This window comes from Dendrobates tinctorius, unplaced genomic scaffold, assembly GCF_039654945.1.
Source record: "Dendrobates tinctorius isolate UK_male_01 unplaced genomic scaffold, ASM3965494v1 ptg000111l, whole genome shotgun sequence".
NCBI classification, from domain to species: domain Eukaryota; kingdom Metazoa; phylum Chordata; class Amphibia; order Anura; family Dendrobatidae; genus Dendrobates; species Dendrobates tinctorius.
This window is the reverse complement of record NW_027361779.1, coordinates 43772244-43796500: the sequence shown is the minus strand read 5'-3', so window position 1 is coordinate 43796500 and position 24257 is coordinate 43772244. Positions and strand designations below refer to the sequence as shown.

The window sequence follows — 24257 nt, the reverse complement described above, 5'->3', positions numbered from 1 at the left end:
AAAACTATGCAGTCATAGAAAAAGAGTGCCTAGCCATTAAGTGGGCTCTAGAGGCCCTAAAATATTACCTGGTGGGCCGAAAGTTCAGGCTGATCACTGACCATGCCCCTCTCAAGTGGATGCACTTGAACAAGGAACGGAATAGCCGGGTGACCCGGTGGTTCCTTGCCCTGCAGGCCTACACTTTTACGGTGGAGCACCGCCCAGGGGTACAGATGGGGAATGCAGATGCCCTGTCCGAGTGCACTGTTTGGCGGGTGTCATTGCTCGACCAGAGTGGTCTGAGCAGAGGGGGGGGGGATATGTGAGAATCATGTGGGAATAGTGGATGAGAGCAGGTATATCTCGCCCAGATACCTTTCCTATGTGGCCTAGTCTGGTCAGTATCGCACCTGGTTACTAATGAATAATGGGAGGCGTATATAAAAGGATGCCAGGTGGGTGTGTGAGGGTCTCAGCCTGGGAACACAGAGAGCCTGTCTGTGTGAGAGACACACGTGAGTGAAAGCAGTGCCCACTGCAACTGTGGTTTGGCTGGACGGGAGAAGCCCGCCAGTTGGTAGTTCGGTTGTACCTTGTTTAGTTAGTGCCGGACAGGCAAGGATTTGTTTTATGTTTTTTTCTTTATGCATTGCTGTCACCGTTAATAAACCTGACCCAGTGTCAGTTATACCCGAATCCCAGCTCTGCGCCTGAGTTTCCTGCTGAACGCACGTGACCTTTGACCCCAGCAAAGGCGATCCCGGAGTGTTTTATCACTAATATAATATTATATATATATATATATATATATATATATATATATATATATACACATACACACACACATATATACACACACACACATATATATACATACACATATACATATATATATATATATATATATATATATATATATATATATATATATACACACACACACACACACACACATACATATATATACACACACACACACACACTGCATATACATAAGCCGACCTGTGTATAAGCCGACCCCCCTAATTTTGCCACAAAAACTGGGAAAACTTATTGACTCGTGTATAAGCCGAGGGTGGAATCCATAGACTATGCCCCCATATGCTGCTCCATAGTTTATGCCCCCATGTGCTGATCCATAGATTATGCCCCCATATGCTGCTCCATAGATTATGCCCCCATATGCTGCTCCATAGTTTATGCCCCCATATGCTGCTCAATAGTTTATGCCCCCCATATGCTGCCCCACAGACTATTCCCCCATATGCTGCAAAAAACAAAAAATAGCCATACTCGCCTCTCCTGGGTCCATCGCCACTGTCTGGCCCTTCTTGCGTCAGTGACTGTTCAGCCAGCAGACGGGCGGCGCGCACTAACCACATCACCGTGCCCCCTGCTGCCTAAACGTCACTGACACAGGATGCAGCAGAGACAGCGGTGAGCAGCGATGGACCGGGGGACAGGTGATTATCGCTATACTCACCCATCCTGCCCCGGTCTCTGCAGCCTCACTTCTCCACTGTCTCCCTTCCTGTCTTCAGCGGTCACATAGTACCGCTCATTACACTCATGAATATGCACATATTCATGAGTGGTAATGAGCGGTACTATGGGGCAGCATCTTATGGGGCAGCATATGGGGCCTATTCTATGGAGCATCTTAAAGGGTAGCATATGGGGCCTATTCTGTGGAGCATCTTATGGGGCAGCCTTTGGGGCCTATTCTATGGAGCATCTTACGGGGCAGCATATGGGGCCTATTCTATGGAGCATCTTAGTAAATCCTGCATTGAGCAGGGGGTTGGACACGATGACCCTTGAGGTCCCTTCAAAATCTAACATTCTATGATTGGCTGTCATGGTCGGGTGACTTCAGGAACGCATTATCGGTTACTGCAACCGGTAGTGCTGCCACTTGAATGGCGACATCTTCCTTCCGATGTAAACGCAGACTACTGTGCGGCCTGTACTGGAACAGGTAAGTGTTGGTATGCGAGTATAGAATCCTTTGTTATTTTGTAACATTCTGAACCACTGATATTTTAATTTTGCCCAAACATCCCCTTTAAGTGTCACTGTAACATGTAAAGCACATGTACAGAAAGTTTATAAATGGTGGCCATTTCTAAACATAAAGGCCTTGAGTCAAAGCAATTTAGCCCGAATTCTTTATGCGACTTTTAGCGCTCTCACACCAGTTTCTCCCAACTCTGCCAAATTGGGTAAACCTGTGGAGGGACAAGGGCATGACGCCACAGCTTGTCTAATTCCTGACAAGCTGCACTGTTACTTACGCCAGAAATCTTACTACAGTCATGGACTGAAGTAAAGTTGCAGGCTCACGCCAATCATCAGAAGCATCCGATTAATTAAAGAGGCATGTGCCTCATATTTAATCAGGAGCATGTAACTCCTACATGCCCCTTCATCAAGACCAGTGAGAAAAATGCTGGTTTTGATAAATTGGAGTCCACGTGTATTATGTACGGTGGGGAAAATAAGTATTTGATACACTGCCTATTTTGCACCTACAAAAGAAATAAAGGTCTATTTTTTATCGCAGGTACACTTCAACCATGAGACAAAATCTAAAAACAAAAAAAAAAAAAAAAAAAAAAAAAAAAAAAAATCACACTGTATGATTTTGACATACCGTATATACTTGAGTATAAGCCGAGATTTTCAGCCCATTTTTTAAGGCTGAAAGTACCCCTCCTCCCCCTCTCGGCTTATACTAGAGTCATTGTCCCAGGGGTGGGCGGGGGTGAGCGGCTGTCAGATCATACTCACACACGCCTGGCGCGGTCTCTGCAGCCCCTGCTTCGCAGATAGTCTCCGGGATCACAGCTCTTTCTGTGTTCAGTGGTCACGTGGTACCACTCATTAAAGTAATGAATATGCGCATATTCATTACTTTAATGAGCGGTTTCACGTCACCGTTGAACAGTGGAAGGAGCTGCTGGAATCGGAGAAGCAGGGACTGCATAGACGTGCCAGGAAGGGGTGAGTATGACGGGGGTAGCCGAGCAATATTCACATGTCCCCGTTCCATCGCCGCGCTCCACTCTGTCCTCCACGTCCTCTGGCTGTGACGTTCAGGTCAGAGGGTGCGATGATGTAGTTAGTGCGAACCCTCTGCCTGAACAGTCACTGCAGACACCCCGGAAGACAGAACGTCGCGCGGCGGTGGAACGGGGACAGGTGAATATCACAGGTGTCGGGGGTCTGAGCCAGCGGCGACTCCGGGCACCTGGCCCCCAGCGACGAGAGGTACAGTTGTGGCCAAAAGTATTGACACCCCCGCAATTTTGTCAGATAATACTCAGTTTCTTCCTGAAAATGATTGCAAACACAAATTCTTTGGTAATATTATCTTCACTTAATTTGTCTTAAATGAAAAAATACAAAAAAAAATTGTCCTAAAGCCAAACTGGATATAATTCCACACCAAACATAAAAAAGAGGGTGGACAAAAGTATTGGCACTGTTCGAAAAATCATGTGATGCTTCTCTAACTTGTGTAATTAACAACACCTGTAACTTACCTGTGGCACCCAACAGGTGTTGGCAATAACTAAATCACACTTGCAGCCAGTTGACATGGATTACAGTTGACTTAACCTCTGTCCTGTGTCCTTGTGTGTACCACAGTGAGCATGGAGAAAAGAAAGAAGACCAAAGAACTGTCTGAGGACTTGAGAAACCAAATTGTGAGGAAGCATGAGCAATCTCAAGGCTACAAGTCCATCTCCAAACACCTGAATGTTCCTGTGTCTACCGTGCGCAGTGTCATCAAGAAGTTTAAAGCCCATGGCACTGTGGCTAACCTCCCTAGATGTGGACGGAAAAGAAAAATTGACAAGAGATTTCAACGCAAGATTGTGCGGATGTTGGATAAAGAACCTCGACTAACATCCAAACAAGTTCAAGCTGCCCTGCAGTCCGAGGGTACAACAGTGTCAACCCGTACTATCTGTCAGCGTCTGAATGAAAAGGGACTGTATGGTAGGAGACCCAGGAAGACCCCACTTCTTACTCTGAGACATAAAAAAGCCAGGCTGAAGTTTGCCAAAACTTACCTGAAAAACCCCAAAACATTTTGGAAGAATGTTCTCTGGTCAGATGAGACAAAAGTAGAGCTTTTTGGGCAAAGGCATCAACAGAGTTTACAGGAGAAAAAAAAGAGGCATTCAAAGAAAAGAACACGATCCCTACAGTCAAACATGGCGGAGGTTTCCTGATGTTTTGGGGTTGCTTTGCTGCCTCTGGCACTGGACTGCTTGACCTTGTGCATGGCATTATGAAGTCTGAAGACTACCAACAAATTTTGCAGCATAATGTAGGGCCCAGTGTGAGAAAGATGGGTCTCCCTCAGAGGTCATGGGTCTTCCAGCAGGACAACGACCCAAAAAGCACTAGAAAATGGTTTGAGAGAAAGCACTGGAGACTTCTAAGGAGGCCAGCAATTAGTCCAGACCTGAATCCCATAGAACACCTGTGGAGAGATCTAAAAATGGCAGTTTGGAGAAGGCACCCTTCTAATATCAGGGACCTGGAGCAGTTTGCCAAAGAAGAATGGTCTAAAATTCCAGCAGAGCATTGTAAAAAACTCATTGATTGTTACCGGAAGCGGTTGGTCGCAGTTATTCTGGCTAAAGGTTATGCAACCAAGTATTAGGCTGAGGGTGCCAATACTTTTGTCTGGCCCATTTTTGGAGTTTTGTGTGAAATGATCAATGTTTTGCTTTTTGCTTCATTCTCTTTTGTGTTTTTTCATTTAAGACAAATTAAATGAAGATAATACCAAAGAATTTGTGTTTGCAATCATTTTCAGGAAGAAACTGAGTATTATCTGACAAAATTGCAGGGGTGTCAATACTTTTGGCCACAACTGTATGTCTTTTTGGGGCATATTTTATGGAGCATCTTATGGGGCCATAACCTTTATGGAGCAGCATACGAGGCATATTCTATGAAGCATCTTATGGGGCCATAACCTTTATGGAGCAGCATATGGGGCCATAGCCTTTATGGAGCAGCGTATGGGGCATATTCTATGAAGCATCTTATGGGGCAATCAAGATATATGGAGCAGTGTATGGGGCATATTCTATGGAGCATCTTATGGGGCAATAACCTTTATGGAGCAGCATATGGGGAATATTCTATGGAGCATCTTATGGGGCCATCAAGATATATGGCGCAGCATATGGGGCATATTCCATGGAGCAGAGTAAACACTGCAGTCAGCTTCATGTCACGGAGTATATGGACACAAGTATTACCATATTTTTTGGATTAGAACACGCACATTTTTCCTCCAAAATGAGGAAAAGGAGGGGTGCGTGTTATATTTCGGATGTGCCAGCTGTTGTGGAGAGGTAGGGAGGTGAGGTAGCGGTTTTGGAGGAGCAGCGGGTCACAGAGGCTAGAGCCGGCTGCTGCAGCTAACTCCTGTGCCTGCTGCTAAAGAGAAATGAATATTCACTGCATTCAACGCCCATGGGCGTGAATGGCAATGAATACTCATTTCTCTTTAACCCTCTTTCTCTTTAAAGCCTTACTGACGGCTGATGGGATAGAATGTCAGCAGTCAGTATCCCCTACTTTGAGGTGGGCTTTGGCGGTGAGCCCACCTCAAAGTCGCGACATGTCAGCTGTTATAAACAGCTGACATGTGCCCGCAATAGATGCGGGCGGAATGGCAATCCGCCCACGCCTATTAACTAGTTAAATCCTGATGTCAAACGCTGACAGCGGGCATTTAGCGATTCTGGCGCCCGGCCGGAAAAGAGTGCATCGCTGACCCCAGTCACGTAATCGGGGGTCAGCAACGCGTTGACATGACAACCAGAGGTCTCTGAGACCTCTATGGTTGTTGCCGGCAGATTGCTATCTCTATGGTTGTTGCCGGCAGATTGCTGTGACCGCCACCCTGTAGTCGGCGCTCATAGCTGTGCTGTATTTCTGCTACATATAGGCGATCTGAGCATCGCCTATATGAAGCAGAGCCGATCAAGTGTGACATGCTTCTAGCCTCCTATGGAGGATATTGAAGCATGCCAAAAGTTAAAAAAAAATAAAAAAAAAGTTTCAAAATTAAAAAAATAAATAAAACAGAAGTTTAAATCACCCCCTTTCGCCCCAATCAAAATAAAAAAATAAAAAATAAAAACCTACACATTTTTGTTATCGCCGCGTTCAGAATCGCCCAATCAATAAAAGAAAAAGGATTAACCTGATCGCTAAACGGTGTAGAGAGAAAAAAAATCAAAACCGCCAGAACTACTTCTTTTGGTCGCCGCGACATTGCATTAAAATGCAATAACGGGCGATCAAAAGAACGTACCGTATATACTCGTGTATAAGCCGACCCCACTAATTTTGCCACAAAAAACTGGGAAAACTTATTGACTCGTGTATAAGCCGAGGGTGGAATCCATAGACTATGCCCCCATATGCTGCTCCACAGATTATGCCCCCATATGCTGCTCCACAGATTATTCCCCCATATGCTGCTCCACAGATTATGCCCCCATATGCTGCTCCACAGATTATGCCCCCATATGCTGCTCCACAGATTATGCCCCCATATGCTGCTCCACAGATTATGCCCCCATATGCTGCTCCATAGAATATGCCCCCATATGCTGCTCCATAGAATATGCACACATATGCTGCTCCATAGAATATGCCCCCATATGCTGCCCCATAGAATATGCCCCCATATGCTGCCCCATAGACTATGCTCCATATGCTGCACCATAGACTATGCCCCCATATGCTGCACCATAGAATATGCTCCATATGCTGTTCCACAGAATATGCCCCCATACGCTGCAAAAAAAAAAAAAAAAAATTGCCATACTCACCTCTCCTGGGTCCATCGCCGCTGTCTGCCGCTTCTTGTGTTAGTGACTGTTCAGTCAGCAGAGGGGCGGAGCGCACTAACCACTGTCTCCCTTCCTGTCTTCAGCGGTCACGTGGTACCGCTCATTATACTCATAAATATGCGCATATTCATGAGTGTAATGAGCGGTACCATGTGACCGCTGAAGGGAGACCGTGTAGAAGCGAGGCTGCAGAGTCCGCGGCAGGACAGGCAAGTATGATCTCTGACAAAAAATAAGCCCACACCCGACCCGAGATCACACGAAAAACGGAGACACTGTGGTCCTCGGAAAAGAAGGATTTTTCGTAATCACCGTAAAATCTCTTTCTTAGAGCCTTCATTGGGGGACACGGGTAACCATGGGGTGTATGCTGTTGTCGCTAGGAGGCTGACACTATGCAAATAAAGTGATAACTGGCTCCTCCTCCGTAGTATACACCCACTGACAGGCAGGAAGTACTTCAGTTAAGTGTTAAAGCAGTAGGAGAAGCAACCAACAAACTCCACATATGTACCGGCTCAACAACCAAGGCACGTATGCCCAAAACCAGTACAAACAAATAGGGAGGGTGCTGTGTCCCCCAATGAAGGCTCCAAGAAGGAGATTTTACGGTGAGTACCAAAAATCCTTCTATCGCTTTATTGGGGGACACAGGTAACCATGGGACGTCCTAAAGCAATCCCCAAGGGTGGGAACAGAAGGACTGCAGAGGAAAAAAAAGGACTGAGGCCGGCCGGTGCGTAACCGCTGCCTGCAGCACCTTTCCTTCCTAGGCCGTCATCGGACTAGACATAAGTATGAACTTTGTAAGACTTTGCCATAACGTGCAAATAAGACTAGGTCGCAGCCCTGCAACCTCTAAATCCGAGGCCTAGCAAGAAACTGCCCCAGGATTTATCCAGAGTATGGACCGGAGAGGGGCAAGAAGGACCTAGAGAAGAAAGGACAATGTCTGCACTAATGTGAAATGAAAAAGAAACGGAGGATGGCAGGATAATGCTGCCAACTCAGAACTCCCCTGATATCTCTTCTTGTAGCCAATAAGGCTAATGGAACCAAATAGTCGTACTTACGCCACCTGAATCAGATATTCATAAACTGTCGTAGAAACTTGAGGATCCAGGTTTTTTCACCCAAACCATGGCCAGAATGACCTGATGGGAAAACATGGATTTTTGGTTCTTACCGCAAAATCTCTTTCTTGGAGCCTTCATTGGGGGGACACAGATTACCATGGGTGTATGCTGCTGCTGCTAGGAGGCTGACACTATGCAAAACAAGAAAATTAGCTCCTCCCCGGCAGCATACACCCACCGACAGGCACCAAGCACATCAGTTGGTGAGAAAGCAGTAGGAGAAGCAACGAGAAGCTCTAAACATATGTAACAACCCAACAAGGGACTCAAAAACCCAACACGGTACAACTTAAACAGGGAGAGTGCTGTGTCCCCCAATAAAGGCTCCAAGAAAGATTTTACGGTAAGAACCAAAAATCCATCTTTCTTTATCGCCTTATTGGGGGACACAGATTACCATGGGACGTTCCAAAGCAGTCCCAAGGGCGGGAACAGCAATAAGGAACGAAATAACAGGAAAGGCTTAGGTCGGCCGGTGTGCCACCGCCGCCTGCAGAACCTTCCTACCAACAACTGCATTAGACGAGGCCTGGGTATGAACCCTGTAGAACCTCGCAAAGGTGTGCAAGGACGACCAGGTCGCGGCCCTGCAAATTTGTAAAGCTGAAGCCTGGTGACGAACGGCCCACAAAGCCGCCACAGCCCGGGTGGAGTAAGCTCACAACTCCCGGAGGGAACCGTTTTTCCTGAAGTTGGTACGCTTCCAGAATGGTAGAACGAATCCAGTGAGCGATCGTGGATTTGGATGCCAGAAGCCCTTTCCGGCGACCTTCAGAGATGACCAGCAAAGAATCGGACTGACGAAAAGAAGAGGTCCTGGCGATATAGACACGCAAGGCTCTAACTATGTCCAGTTTGTGGAGAGACTTCTCAAGAGGGTGAGGAGCAGGACAAAAAGATGGGAGAACAATATCCTCATTGATGTGGAAAGAGGACACCACCTTCGGAAGAGAAAAAAAGGAACGGGCCTGAGGACGACCTTATCCTGATGGAGAACGAGGTAAGGGGAACGACATGACAAGGCCGCCAACTCAGAAACTCTTCTGATGGATGTAATAGCAATCAAGAAGGTTACCTTCCATGAGAGAAGGGATAAAGAAATGTCCTGGATAGGCTAGAACGGCGCCTTTTGAAGAGCGCTAAGGACGAGATTTAGATCCCACGGGTCTATCGGCGAATGATGAGGAGGAGCCACGTGGGCGATCCCTTGGAGAAAGGTCTTAACCAGCGACAAGGAAGTGAGCTCTCTTTGGAAGAGGATAGATAGAGCGGAGACCTGGCACTTGAGGGTACTGAGGGACAGACCCGCCTCTAAACCAGACTGGAGAAAACCAAGTATGGATGAAATAGAAAAGGACAATCGGAAAGACTTTATCGTCGCACCAACGGAAAAAAGCCTTCCAGTACCTATGGTAAATGCGGGAAGAGGCCGGTTTTCTGGCTCTGATCATAGTCTGAATCACGTGGTAGGACAAACCTGATTCTCTCAGGATTGCGGCCTCAATGGCCATGCAGTTAAACTCAGAGACTGAGAATTCTCGTGGTAAAGGGGGCCTTGCGAGAGAAGATCCGGACGGTCTGGAAGCCTCCAGGGAACGTCCGCGAGCATGTTCACCAGTTCCGCGCACCCAGGCCGTCTCGGCCAGTCTGGCGCCACTAGAATCACTGGGACCACGGAATTACTAGGGCGTCGCAAGCGACGGCTAGAGGGTCCCTGGACCTGGCTACGAAGCGCGGAACTTTGTGGTTCATCCGAGATGCCATGAGATCGACATCCGGTGAGACCCAGCGCTGGCATATCTGATCGAAAACTGTGGGATGAAGAGCCCATTCGCATGATGCTAGACCTTGACGACTCAGAAAGTCAGCTGCCCAATTTTCCACCCCTGGAATGTGAACGGCTGAGATTGCCGGAACGTAACGTTCCGCCCAGCGTAGTATCTTGGCCACTTCTGCCATTACTTGCTTGCTGCGAGTGCCCCCCTGGTGGTTTATGTACGTCACAGCCGTGGCGTTGTCAGACTGAATGCGGACTGGCTTGCCGACGAGGAGAGGCTGCCAGCGAAGAAGGGCCAGGAAGATTGCTCTGATCTCCAGAAGATTGATAGGTAGAAGAGCCTCCTGTGGATTCCAGCGTCGCTGGGCCGTTTTCTGATGGAACACCGCTCCCCAGCCTAGAAGGCTGGCATCGGTGGTGATGACTTGCCACTGAAGCGGAAGAAAGGACCTCCCTTGTAGAACTGACGCTGGCATTGCCCACCAAGTCAGGGATTGCCTCACTCAGAGGGAGGAGAATGGGACGGTCCAAGGACAGCGTGGACTTGTCCCAGGCTGAAAGAAGGGATAGCTGGAGGGGACGAAGATGAAATTGTGCAAAGGGCACTGCTTCCATGGAAGCTACCATCTTCCCCAGAACCTTCATGCAGGACCGAAGGGGAATGGGTGCTGGCCGTTTGAGGATTTTGATTCCCTTGGAAAGAGCCGTAAATTTTTCCCTCAGAAGAAACACCCGGGCCAGGTTCGTGTCGAATTCCATGCCCAGAAAGGTCAGACGCTGAGTGGGGATCAGAATGGACTTCTCCTTGTTGACTATCCATCCGAGGCGGCAGAGAGTGTCCAGGGTTATCTGAAGACTCTGAAGGCAGTCCTGACGGGACGAGCCCTTGATCAAGAGATCGTCCAGATAAGGGATGATGAGGATCCCCCTGGAGCGAAGGATGGCCATGACGGTCGCCATCACCTTCGTGAAAACACAGGGAGCGGAAGTTAGGCCGAAGGGGAGAGCCATGAACTGGTAGTGATTTTCCTGAATTGCAAAACGAAGATATTTCTGATGTTGCAAACAAACACGGATGTGAAGATAGGCATCCCGTATGTCCACAGAGCAGAGGAATTCTCCAGGTTCCATAGAGGCTATCACCGACCGAAGGGACTCCATTTTGAAATGAAGAATCTTCACGTGGCGATTGAGCAATTTGAGGACCAGGATTGGACGAAGGGAGCAGTCTTTCTTCGGGACTACAAAGAGATTTGAGTAGAACCCTGAAAACCGTTCGTTTGGGGGGACAGGAACAATCACTCCGGTGGAAAGAAGGGAGGAAATGGCCTGAAGAAACCCTGGAATCTGGGACCGCTGTCTCGGAGGTCGAGACAGGAAAAACCGTCTGTTGGGGGGGGAAAGCAAATTCGATCTTGTAACCGGATGCGACGACTTCTCTGACCCAAGCGTCGTCGACAGCAGATAGCCAAGCATCGACGAAAAAGTCTGCCTCCGACCCTGGAAGAACTTCCAGGTGGGGGTAACCCGTCACTTGGAGGAAAACCTGCCGGAACTGGCACCTGAAGACCTGGAGTATTGACCTCTAGATCTCCAGCGGGGAGCGGGTTTGTAAGAAGGTTTTTTTTGCTCCCGCTCCCTAGTGGTGGAAGAACGATCTTGCTGGGCAGATCTTTCCGTGGAAGAGAAGGGACGAAAAGACCTGAACGGCCGAAAACCCTTTCTGTTAAAAAAGCGTTTTGGTCGAGACTGGGGGAGAGAAGTGCTTTTACCACCAGTGGCATCGGAGATTATCTGATCCAGCTTGGCTCCAAAGAGCCTAGATCCATGGAATGGCAGATTAGTAAGCGACTTTTTTGAAGTGGTATCCGCATTCCACGACTTTAGCCAAAGGACTTGGCGTATAGCTATGTTGCTGTTCGCCCTTGCTACGCACCCGGCCGCGTCCAAGGAGGCGGCCAAAAGGTATTTACCCGCATGGTTAATCTGATCTGCCAGATCTGCTAACTCGTCTTGAGGAGCTGTCGCTAAGATGCCCCTGCAAAGAATTTTAGCCCAAGCGGAAATGACTTTCGCCACCCAGGCGGATGCGAAAATAGGACAGAGGGAGGCGCTGGATGCCTCAAAGATTGACTTGGCCAGAGATTCAATCTGCCTGTCAATAGGATCTTTAAGCGATGCCCCATCTGGAAGGGATAGACCTGTTTTTGAGGCTATCCGTGAAACTGGGGGGGATCCACTTCGGGAGCCTTGGTCCACTTTGTGAGCAGGTCCGCATCAAAGAGATACAGCACGTCTAAAGACCTGCTGCCTGAGAAACGTTGCTCAGGGCGCTCCCAGTGTTTGGACAAGGTAGTATCTAACTCTGTGATTGGGAAAGGTTCGAGATGGGGGCCTTGCTCGTTTAAAGAGCACAGAGCATTCCTGAGGGGGAGCCTTATCTTGCTTAATTTTAAGGGTTTGAAAGATAGCCGAAATGAGACTATCGACCATGTCCCGTGTTTTAGAAACGGTGTCTGGTTCTGAACTAGATCCCGATTGAGAGTCATTGTCGGACTTAAGGTCGTCATCTGAGGAAGCGGAAGGAAGCCTGGGAGAAGCAGAAGGACCTTGCGAGCTAGAGGACGAAGTAGACAAAGCTCGCTTCCTAGAACTCCTGCCCTGTCTGTCCCTCTGAAGGTCGCGGTCAGGTGCGGACGACTCACCCTGAGAGGCAGTCGGTGCACAGGTGGCTGTAGATAGCTGAGGTAATCGTTCTAAGACCTAAACCAGCGACTGAGAAACTTTCGTCAAGTCAGAGACTGACTGAGACATTACAACGGCCCAGTCCGGGGGTGGTGGAGTGTCCTCAGCCCGGGACTCGGTGTGCTCCTGAGATGCAGACATAGTTGAGGGACTGCAGGACGGGCAGAAGGGGGGACGACTGACCCGATGACCACTTCTTTTTACAGCGCGCACAGGCGTAATGAGTAGCGGTGGGCCTGAAGCAGAGATCCCCTGAAGGGTTGGGCATAAGTAAACTGCGCTGAATGGCCGCAGGAATGAGGAAAGAACTGCAGAGGTGAGCTAATTTCTTTGCCTTAGAGCAGAGCCTACAGAGATTCAGGCGAGCAGCAGAAACGCCGAAGTGTCCCCCATGCAGAGCAGGAAGAGAAGTGAAAACCCAGGAAATGCCTGATGATGGAAGCGGGGGGCGGAGCCTAGTGACTGAGCCGCAATTGGATAAAAGCGTTGTGGGGGGGGGGGGCGCGGTAAAGAGGAGGGCTGGCTTATCAAAGAGAAATAAGCCCTGTGATGTGCTAGTAAAGGCGCAAAGAAAAAAGTGTGCTCAGAGAGGGAGGAGGGAGCGCACTGAGAAAGCTGAAGCGAAAGTGAAAGTGACGACGGACGCCGCATCCCCGTGCCTGACCTATGGAGAGTGGTTGAACCGCCGATATCAAGTTACCACTGGTAGATTCGCTGCTGTGTTGAACAGTGGGAGCATTGTCCTGAGTGGCCCTGATAGTGCAGAGAATAGAGAGAGAGGCGAGCGGCTGTGTGCGCACGTGACAGGCAGGGGGAAAAAGGGCGGGGGATTTAAACACCGGGAGACCTGTAGTGCTGTGCCGATGAATCTGTGAGGATAATGTGGGGCTGAAGGGATCGTACAGGCACTTAACTGAAGTCCCTGAAGAGAATGACCACAGGGGCCCACGGGGAGAAGGCAAGCCGCTGGGTAGGGTCCTTCTGTACCCGCATTCTGCAGAAGACGGCGTAAATCTCTTGCGACCGCCGTCTTCCTCTCAGCCCTGTCCCGAGAGAGGGGTGAGGAGGGGGATTTGGCAAGGACCAGCCACCTGTCCACAGCCCTTATCACCAGAAGGTGATAGGGAGAAAGTCCTGCCTGCGGTACTGCGAGTTGTGATACCACACTGCTCGCTCAGCCGCCTGATATGGGAAATCAGGGTGATAGCTACACCCTGTTTCCCGACGGAGAACCTGAAAGATAAATAAGAAAAGATTAAAAAGCTCGACTAAAACCCTAAAGGAAAAAAGTAATTAACTGCGGATCTGGGAGATCCCGGTCCGCCTCCTACAGACACTAAGCACAAACTGAGGTGCTTGATGCCTGTCGGTGGGTGTATACTGCCGGGGAGGAGCTAATTTTCTTCTTTTGCATAGTGTCAGCCTCCTAGCGGCAGCAGCATACACCCATGGTAATCTGTGTGCCCCAATAAGGCGATAAAGAAAAACTCCAAAGCTTCAAGGCCATGGCGTTAAACTTAAACGACTGTGAAACTGTGGCGGAAGAGAGGCCTTGCGGAAGAATATCTGGACGGTCTGGAAAGCCCCAGGAGGCGTCCATGGGCATGTACGCCAGCTCCAGGTACCAGGTCTGACTTAACCGCTTGTAGTTGTCAGGACTACTGGAAACCCTTCTGACTTTTTTTTTTTTTTTTTTTTTGACTCTTGTGATTAAGGGAAGAGGTGGGGACAGAAGAGGCATCTGAAACTGGGACCACGGAATCACAAGTGCGTCGCAGCCGACAGCCATCGGACTCTGTAACCTGGTAACGTACCGGGGAACCTTCTGGTTCGTTCAAGTCATTAGGTGGGCATTCAGAATGCCCTACCTCCGACAAATTTAGCCGAAGATGGCGGTGTTGAGAGACTACTCGCCTGACGCCAACCCCCGATGATACAAAAAAAAAAAGGGGAAAAAAAAAAAAAAAAATCGGCTTCCTAGTAGTCTACCCCTGGAATGTGGACGGCTGATATGGCGGGGACATGGTTGTCTGCCCAACGCAGGATCATTGCTACCTCTACCCTATTCCGTGAGTTGTGAGTCCCACCTTGGTGGCTTATGTTCCAAAGACATACTGACAGGGAATTTAGATTGTGAGCCTCATCGGGGACAGCGATAATGTGTGCAAACTGTAAAGCGCTGCGGAATATGGGAATATGCCAGCGCCATAAAAAAACAAATACTATTATTATTACTACTACTACTACTATGTAAGCCACAGCTGTGACAAAGTCTGACTGCGGACTGGCTTGCCTGCGAGGAGAGACTGCCAGCGGAGGAGGGCAAGAAGAATTACCTTGATCTCCAAGAGACAGATGGGGAGGAGGGTCTCATGAACATTCCAGCGACCTTGCGCTTCGAGAATGAGGAAGCCCGCTCCCCAACCCTGAAGACTGGCATCGATGTTGAAGATCTGCCAACAGAGCGGGAGAAATGACCTCCTGTGCAGGACAGAGACGGACAGTGTCCACGAAAAGAGGGACTGCTTCGCATTGAGAGGTAAAAGCACTGGCCGATCCAGGGAACAGTCCAGGGAAACAATTCTCTTGTCCCAGGTAGACCAGAGGGCCAATTGAAGAGGGCAGGTGTGAAGCTAGGCATTACACACCGTTTCTATGACCGCCGCCATGACCTCTGTGAAGAACGTGGTAGCGGATGCCAGGCTGAACTGCTAATGATGGTCCTGTATCGCAAAAGGAACCTACGATGCTGTACACAATAGAAATCTGCAGGAAAGCATTCTGAATGTCCACAGAGTGAGGAAGTCCCCCTGCTCCATGGAGGGGAACACAGAGCGCAAGGACTCCGTTCTGAAGAGGCGAATCCGAAGGTGGCAATTCAACTGCTCGAGGTCAAAGATCGGGGAGAAACGTCTCTTTTCGGGAACACGAAGAGGTTCGAGTAGAAGCCAGAAAACCGTTCGTGCCAAGGAACGGGTACAATGACACCTGAGCTTAGGCAGGGACAAGACGGCTTGGAGAACCCATGAGAGGGTTGAATTGGCGGGAGGGAAAAATATCTTCCTGGGGCAAAGAAAATCCCATCTTGTAGCCGGGTGTAACGATCACCTTGACCCAGGCATCATCGACCACCGACAACCAAGTCTCCGAAAAGAAGAAACCTACCTTCCACCCTGGAAAGAAACCTAGGTAGGAGTAACCCATCATTAGAGGAGAATCTGTGATAGGGGGATCCGGAGGACTTAGAGAGGGGTCCTAGGCCTCCAGTGAGGAATAGCGTGAAGGAAGGTTCCTTCTTTCCCCTTGTGCAGGAGAATGGTGCTGCTGGACAAAACTGCCAGAGGAAAGGCAGAGAGGTGCTTTCACCTCTGGTGGCATCAGAAGGGATGTGAACCAGCTTGGTCCCCAGAAGAGCTAGATCTGTTAGCTCCTCTGTAGGAACAGCCGCAATAATCCCCCGGCGAAGAATCCTGGCCCAGGGCGATATGGCTTTCAGCACTCAAGAAGAGGCAAAATTAGGCCAGAGTGAAGTGCATGGCGCCTCTAAGACAGACACAGCTAAGGCCACAATCTGTCTGTCCATCGCGTCCTTGAGAGACACCGCATCAGGGCTGGACAGAACAGTTTGAGAGGCTAAGCGTGAAAAAAGGCAGATCCACCTTAGGGGGATCGGACCAAATGCCGACACGGTCTAAACTAAAAAGGTCTAGAACGTCGAGACGTTTCCGTCTCGGGAAGCGTTTGCCGAGAAGTTCCCAGTGTCTAGAGGTGGTAGCCTCAAACTCTTTGGGAAAAAATGCTGGAGGGACGTCTCACCGCCTGAATGAAACGGAGAAGTCCTGAGCAGCTGCATGCTCCACTTTTACTTCGAGAGTTTGAACAATAGCCGAAATAAGGTCATCTACCAAGTCCCACGTCCTAGAAGTCTGATCCACCTCCGAGTCAGTCTGACTGAAAAGCTACGTCCAACCAGACGGCCGCCTCCGAGGAGGGGGCGGGTAGAGAGGGGCATTCTGGATGCCGCAGAGGGGACCGGTGAACTGGATGAGGAGCTAGACAGAGTCAGCTTCCTAATTCCTTCTGATCTGTCCCTGTGAAGGTCGTGGTCAGGTGCATGCGAATCACCATTGGAGGTGTTTGGGGCACTGGTGGTGGCAGATAGCTGCGGCATACATTCCAGGACCTGTACAAGGGACTGTAAATTTTCTAGTCAGGTCCGAGACTGACTGAGACCTGGCAACAGCCCACTCCGAAGGGAGGGGAGTGCTTTCATCCCGAAAATTGAATCTACTGTCCGGCTGGAGACCGGCTGGGACATGACATGACAACAGCCCACTCCGGAGGGAGGGGAGTTCCGTCCTCCAGGCAGATGCCGAGGGACCTGGTCTCGCTTCCCTTGTTCCATACCAGATATGTCCTTGTGGACATCGCAGACAGGTGCATGCGAAACACCATAAAAGGTGTTCGGAGCACTGGTGGCAGTAGACTGATGCAAAAGGCGCTCCAGGACCTGGGTCGTGGACTATGAAACCTCTGTCAGGTCGGATAATGACTGAGACATGGCAGCAGCCCACACCGGGGGGCGATTGCTCTCGACCTGGACGTTAGGGGACTGCTATAGGGCAGACACGGTGGAAAATGTGCAGTACGGGCAAAAACAATGCAGACTGGTCAGAAGGCTACTGCTGTTATACAGATGGTGGCCAAAGGGAGAGACGAAGACTGCTGCCGGGGATAGATAAGTCCTTATAAGGTTGAAAAAAAGGCAACCAGCCTGGGCTGGTCCTACCTGAACCGGAGATGGCGTTGTCGCTGCTCAGGCTGCAGTGTCTCCCAGATCCGGTGCCGGATAGAGATGGATGCCTGCTGAGCTCGCTGGAGATCCACAAATCTTCGTCCGCTGCTACAGACGGAGACACACTGCCTGCTGTGCCCTCTGGGTCCTGCGGCAGATGGAGACAGACAGTGCATGATGCCAAACTTGCAGGCCTTGAGACGCTATACTGGGGTCGAGTCTCGGGTGACAGGGAGAGAGGGCTAGAGAGGCCCACTCACTGACTAAAGAAAACAACGAGGCCATCAGGAGGGGGCGTGGCTAAGCCCAAGGCACACGCCGATTGGCCTGGTAATGCTCAGGGCGCGCACTGATTGACTGAGGGACACTGACTGGCTTGAGACGGGCAAGAGAGCGTGGCTACGTGGCCGGGAGAGAAGGCCCAAAGCCAGGGGCTCAATTAGCAGAAGGAACCAGATAGGCCGCGCCATCTCAGGCTAATGTGCCGGCCGGCGAAAAACCAAAGAAAAGAGCCCCTCCTAATGGCTGACACAGCAGGGGCGCCAGTAGTGACCGGACCTGCCAGGGAGAGACAGGTACAGCGCCATGCTGCGGAGCGGTGGGCGTGATCCGGCCAGAGCTGCGCTGGGAGGCGTGTCCTGATCGTAGCCAGGATTATCTGACCCAGCGCCGCCTCCCCTCGGGCACGAAAGAGCGCGAAAGATGAAGCTGTGGCCTGATAGGCTGACAAGCGGAGGAGGCGTGTGTGACCTGCAAACAGCCCAATCGCCGGCGCCGAGGATGACGCGCAGAAGAAGGGAAGGGTGCCCAGCGGTGGAAAAGAGCGAGATAATAGGATGGCATGCCAAGGGGCGTGTCCGGTATAGAAGATGGCTAGGGAAACTAAATACGCCAAGCGGGGGGCGTGTCTGCTCAATAAAGGCGGCTGATAGAGGACATGCCGGAAAGGGGGGCGTGCTCCTGACTTCAAATGGCTGAAGGGAAGAAGAAAGCCTGCAAAATGGCGGGGCCACGCGCTATGAGAAAAAAGGCGCGAAAATTGAACCTGTGTGACCAGGGAGGAAAGAGGCTGTCTACAGCGGGGACCTATACACTGTTAAATGGGGGAGCTGCTTCCGGAGGGAGCTGCTGTGGGGGGGGGGGGGGGGGGGGGAGAGGGGGAAGGGACCCGCTGGCTTACCACAGGCTTGAATCCGGCTCCTCTTGATAGATGATAATCGCATCAGGAGCCCTCGGAAGCGAGAGGATCATGGAAATGAAGACCCTCCTCCCCGCAACGTGCAGAAGACGGTATCGACCCCTTATTAAAAAGGGGGAAGGCCACCACCGGTGACCACCGTCTTCCTCTCAGCCCTCTCCAAGGAGAGGGATGAGGAGGGGATAAGGCAAGGACTGGCCACCGAGAGTCACACTGAACCACCCCAAAAGGGGGACAGGGGACAAGTCCTGCCAGCGGGTCCGAGAGTGGTCGATGCGGGTGACACCACACTGCTCTCTCGGTCGCTTAAATGTGGAAAAACAGGGTGAGCAATCTGCACCCTGTTACCCGACGAGCTGTATCTTGAAAACAAAGGGAAAAGGATTAATAAGTTCACACAGAAACCTGTGAAAGAAAAAACACTGCGGATCTGGTGTTAGATCCAGGTCAGTCTCCTACAGACACTAAGCTTAAACTGAGGTACTTCCTGCCTGTCAGTGGGTGTATGCTACGGAGGAGGAGCCAATTTTTACTTTATTTGCATTTTGTCAGCCTCCTAGCGACAGCAGCATACAACCCATGGTTACTTGTGTCCCCCCAATGAAGCGATAGAGAAATTGAGTTTTTGTCTTTTTAGCAAACTTTGGAATTTTTTTCACCACTTAGATAAAAGAGGACCTAGACATGTTTGGTGTCTATGAACTCGTAATGAACTGGAGACTCATAATGGCAGGTCAGTTTTAGCATTTAGTGAACCTTTCAAAAAAAGCCAAACAAAAATAAAGTGTGGGATTGCACTTTTTTTTCTAATTTCACCACACTTGGAATATTTTTCCCGTTTTCGAGTACACTACATGTTAAAACCAATGGTGGTGTTCATAAGTACAACTCGTCCCGCAAAAAATAAGTCCTCACATGTCCATACTGATGGAAAAATAAAAAAAGTTAAGGCTCTGGGAAGTAGGGGAGAGAAAAACTTAAACAGAAAAAATCTCAGGTCATTAAGGGGTTAATGGCATCCTGGTGTGATGGGCCCCCATCCCTGTCCTGGTATGTATGGTCCCATCCTTTCCTTATCCCTGCCATGTGCTGCTTACAAACAAAGCAGTTGCTGCCATCGGAACAGGACACTGCAGAATAGGGATGAGGGCAATCATTCCAGCCAGGATAGGACTGAGGGGAACATACCTACCAGGATAGGGATAAGGGAGGCATGCATACCAGACTAGGGATGAGGGGCCATGAACACCAGGATAGGGAAGAGGGAGCCATGCATACCAGGGTAGGGATTAGGGGGGTCAGCCTTGCCAGGATAGGGATGAGGGGCCATGCTTGCCAGTCTAGGGATGAGAGGCCATGCACACCAGGATAGGGATGAGGGAGCCATGCATACCAGGGTAGGGATGAGGGGGGCCATGTGTATCAGGATGTGGATGAGGGGACCATATATACCAGGATATTGGATATTAAGTACAGAACTTAACACATTTTTTGCTTTTTTGTTTACCCAATTTCCTCCTCTAAAACCTAAGCGCATCTTATAGTCTGAAAAATACGGTATATCAGAGCTCTACAATCAGCAACCAGATATTGGCTTACCATGTTAAAGTAAGATCGGATCTTGACCCCGCGAGCTAGATCCCAGACTATGACATTTCCATCGTGGCCTGCCGAAAACAACACTCGTGGATCAAATGGATGAGATTCAAGCACAAAAACTTCATCTTCATGACCCTGAAAACATGTAATATAAACTGCTTTAAGTATAAAAAAAAAAAAATTTCTGCCAGAAACACAATTAAATACTTGGGAGTGCTGGTGGGGAGGGATCCAAAAGCTTTATATTCCTTAAATTATTCCTCACTAATCGAATGTATAGAGAAAGAACTGCAGGGATGGGCTAATCTTCCGCTGACCCTTTTGGGAAGAAATCATCTGACAAAAATGATGAGCTTCTCTATTCTCCTTTACCCCTTGCAAACAATCCCATTACTTCTCAAACATACAGACGTAAAAAGATTGACAAAGGCATTCTCTCACTTTTTGTGGAAGTGAAAGAGACCGAGGATTAGCGCTAATAAGTTAATGCTACCAACGGAGAAGGGGGGGATCAAACTACTAAATACTACAGGCTATAACCTGGCTTGCATTTTGAGACATGCAGTTGACTGAATTAGACAAACAAGTAGACACTCTGATTGGACATTAGAAGCCGAATTTTGTAATCCATGGGACCTGAGATCAATATTACATACATCCATACCAAATCTACCCCCCAATATTAAACACTCATTGATATGTAGGGACACAGTAATGACCTGGAAGGCGGTTATAAAAAAGTTTGAGCTAGCATGGAATATTTCAAAATTCATTAACATCTGGGCAAGCCCAGATTTCCCACAGGGGAGGGAAAATAACCTGTTTAGAGAGTGGAGAGAGAAGGGGATAAGGACTTTAAGGAACTTGATGCATGATACAGAGCGGAGATGGATGACGTGTGGGGAAATTAGAGAAATATGACTTGGGCCCATTCCAGACTCTCCAATATGAAAAGATAAAGCAAGGGATAATGAGGAAATTACTCAACATAAACAATGAATATGAGGTAAACCACTTGGACACGATTTTATTAAAGGACATTCATGAGATTACCATTTCGGGTCTCTATAGGGACTTGAGAGAAGCATTAGTTCCCAACATACCAGGGAAAATTTTAGAGGGATGGGCAAAGCAGTTGGGAGACCAAGAAGGGGGAAGAAAAAATTTTGAAAGGGTGGATGGAGATGAGGAAGAAGATGGTAAACGAAATCTGGAGAGACACTCAATACAGACTTATACATAGGGCTATATATGGTTTCAATTTTTTGAATATTAGACAAGACAAACTGGTAAAATGTCAGAAATGTGGTACGGAAAGAACAGACTTACACCATGGGATTTGGCAGTGCAGAAAAATTGAGGGATTTTGGAAGCAAGTTCAGGGGTTGGTTCGAACAATCTGGACTAGAAACATGGAGCTGGACCAATGGCTTAGCTATTCCATTTTCATCAGGAGTGAGGGGACAAAAGGAGGGGGTACAATACCATCTCTCTTCCACGATATAGTCATGATAAGTAAAAGGGCAATTCTCCAGAAATGGTTGGTGAGAGAAATTCCCTCGAGAGAAGAGATAAGCCAGCTGAAAAAAAACGCTCATGCTGGAGAAAGTGGTGGTGGAGAGGAGCAAGGAAAAATCGACAGCAATTTTTTTCAATAAATGGAGAAAGTTCATAAGTGGTACATGCTCAGGATAAGAAATAAGGCAAATAATGTTAACATTTGTATCTACTGAATGGTATATGAAGGAAGATCTGTTAGGATTCATAGGTAAGCTGAAATTATAGGGGGAGGTTCCAAGGCCGAGTCGCATGGGGAGTGGGAGGGAAGGGGGGAGGGGGGGAAGGGATAGGGTTGTTAAGTAAGGTTGGATTTCAGACAAACTGTTGAAGGATGGGAGGAGGAAAACAGGAAGGAAGAATATATATAAGGAGGAGGTGGTGAAAGAGGCAAATTGGAAGGATTATGTGAATTTATTGAGATTCCTTGATAACTATTACAACGTTTGATATATTTTTGTATGCTAATACTTATCCTTTCTATACTATAATTTGTATATTTTATGTAGCAAAATCAATAAAAAGCTGGTTACAAAAAAAAATTTCAAAAACAAAACTTTATATCCCATGACATCATTTACAGTTATTAAACTTCAATGCTTATCTTAAAACCTTGTTAAGAATAAGCATTAAAAGGCATGCCATTTTATTTTTAATCAACTGTATTAGTTACATAGTTTGTACGGATCAAGAAAAGAAGAAAAACATTGAGAGCCAAAATTTTACAGGTACATAATAATTTAACTTCTTGTAACAAATCATCTAAGTTTTTATGAAACCATCAACTAGTTCCCACTGTGACAAGCTGCTAAGGAAGGCTGCTCCACAGAACAATAAATAGTTCTCATGATGAAGAATTATGGGCAATGAACCTTGCCAAAACTAATAGGAGAAAAATGGTAAAGATAGCAGTAATACCTTGTACCAAAATAGCACAAGGTAAGGAGATTTGCAGAAAAGTGTGTAGGTAGCTCAGATAACCTGCTAAAGGAGTGATGGTTCCCCAAGAAACTAACTTTACAAAAATTACCATGGGAAAAAAAACACCATGAAGAGGCACGAAAACCTTAATGCACAAAGAGGGCAGAAGTGATCCTAAGGTTCCACAGAATATCAGCAAAGACAGGTGTAGCAAGCCAATCTCAAAAAAGAAGGACTAACCCCTTATGCAGAAAATCAGAGTGCACGGAAGAAAATACCACATAGTGTCTGCACCCCACTGGATGTGGTTACGGCTAATGCCCAGCAAAAGCCAGTCCAGAGCAACTAGCAGCAATGGGATGGCCTTTGCCCAGGGCAGAGAAGGGATCCCAGAGCAGGAGAGGAAAGAAGAAACATAAAAGGCAGAAAACTCTGAACGAATAGTGAAGAACATGTCCCCTGTAAAGGTCTGTGGGTCCCAAGACCTGCAGTATAGGTTAGAACCCTGACATTGTGGTGGGATGAGAAGAGATGATGGCAGGAGCAGCAAAATAGTTTACTCTGGAGATGTGGACTGCGGAGAACACTGCAATATGACATACTTTGGCTGTGGGGCCCTCTGATTTGTATGCAAGCCACTGCTGATTTCCAAAACAAAGTAAGGCTACTTTCACACTTGTGTTATGAGGCGCAGCGCACGGCCGCCGCTAAGCTCTGCCCCCTGACGCGCCACCTTCGGTCAGCTCCTCCTATGGGCGCATGACGCTGCATGCGAACCGCGTCCCCTATATTTAGCGTTGGGTACGCAGGCCGTGCGCTGGTATGTTTTTGCCGGCGCATGCGCCCTTTTGGCACTGCGTACAGCGCACCAAAATGCAACACTCTGCGTTTGGCGCACGTCAGCGCAGCGCCAAAAGGGCACATGCGCCGGCAAAAGCATACCAGCGCACGGCCTCTGTACCCAACACTAAATACAGGGGACGCAGGTCGCATGCAGCGTTAGGCGCCCATAGGGGCAGCTGACCGGAGGGGGCGCGGCAGGGGCTGGAGCTTAGCTGCGGCCGTGCGCTGCGCCTCATAACGCAAGTGTTAAAGTAGCCTAATTGCTGATTTGATCCGATAATAAGAATGAAAGAGCACGAGTCACAGGCCTACAGAAGGAACTCTTCCAGTTCAAGTTGTGCGACGATGGTTCGCAGGAATTCTGTCCAAAATCATAAACCCTGGTACCAGACTGTCGAGCAGGGCTGTTGAGTCGGTGAGCCAAACCTCAGACTGACTCCACAGCACCGCCTCACTGCTGAGCACGTACATAAATTGCAGCACAGATTCATCTCAACTAAAAGCCGAGATCCTTAGATCAGGAAAAGAACAGACATTTAGAGGACATTTCAAAACTTTCCCAAATTCTTACAAAAACATTTTTTCAGCACAATACTGCATTAAACTACTGTACCCAATTTATTATATATTTTAAGAGTTTCAGTTGGTTCATTTTATACCAACTCCACCAAAATGGATACAGACTAACTCAGACTCCATAGCATTGTTGTTAAGTCTTTTCAAGTCTTGGACAGGTAGGACCTAGCCATCCTTTTATTGGGATCAGACAGGCAGGAGCAGTAACCCTTAACATAGTCAGAGTTTGAAGTAG

General features: G+C 48.6%; 1 protein-coding gene across 2 annotated transcripts in view; it reads right to left on the bottom strand.

Moving 5' to 3' along the window:
- The window catches only part of PHIP (PHIP subunit of CUL4-Ring ligase complex), a 412470-nt gene that overhangs the window by 250943 nt on the left and 137270 nt on the right, over positions 1–24257 (bottom strand). For both annotated transcript variants that reach the window (XM_073589700.1, XM_073589702.1), the window contains exon 15: positions 20126–20260. In XM_073589700.1, coding sequence (XP_073445801.1) covers positions 20126–20260 — 135 coding nt within the window. The remainder of the gene's footprint in view (positions 1–20125; positions 20261–24257) is intronic.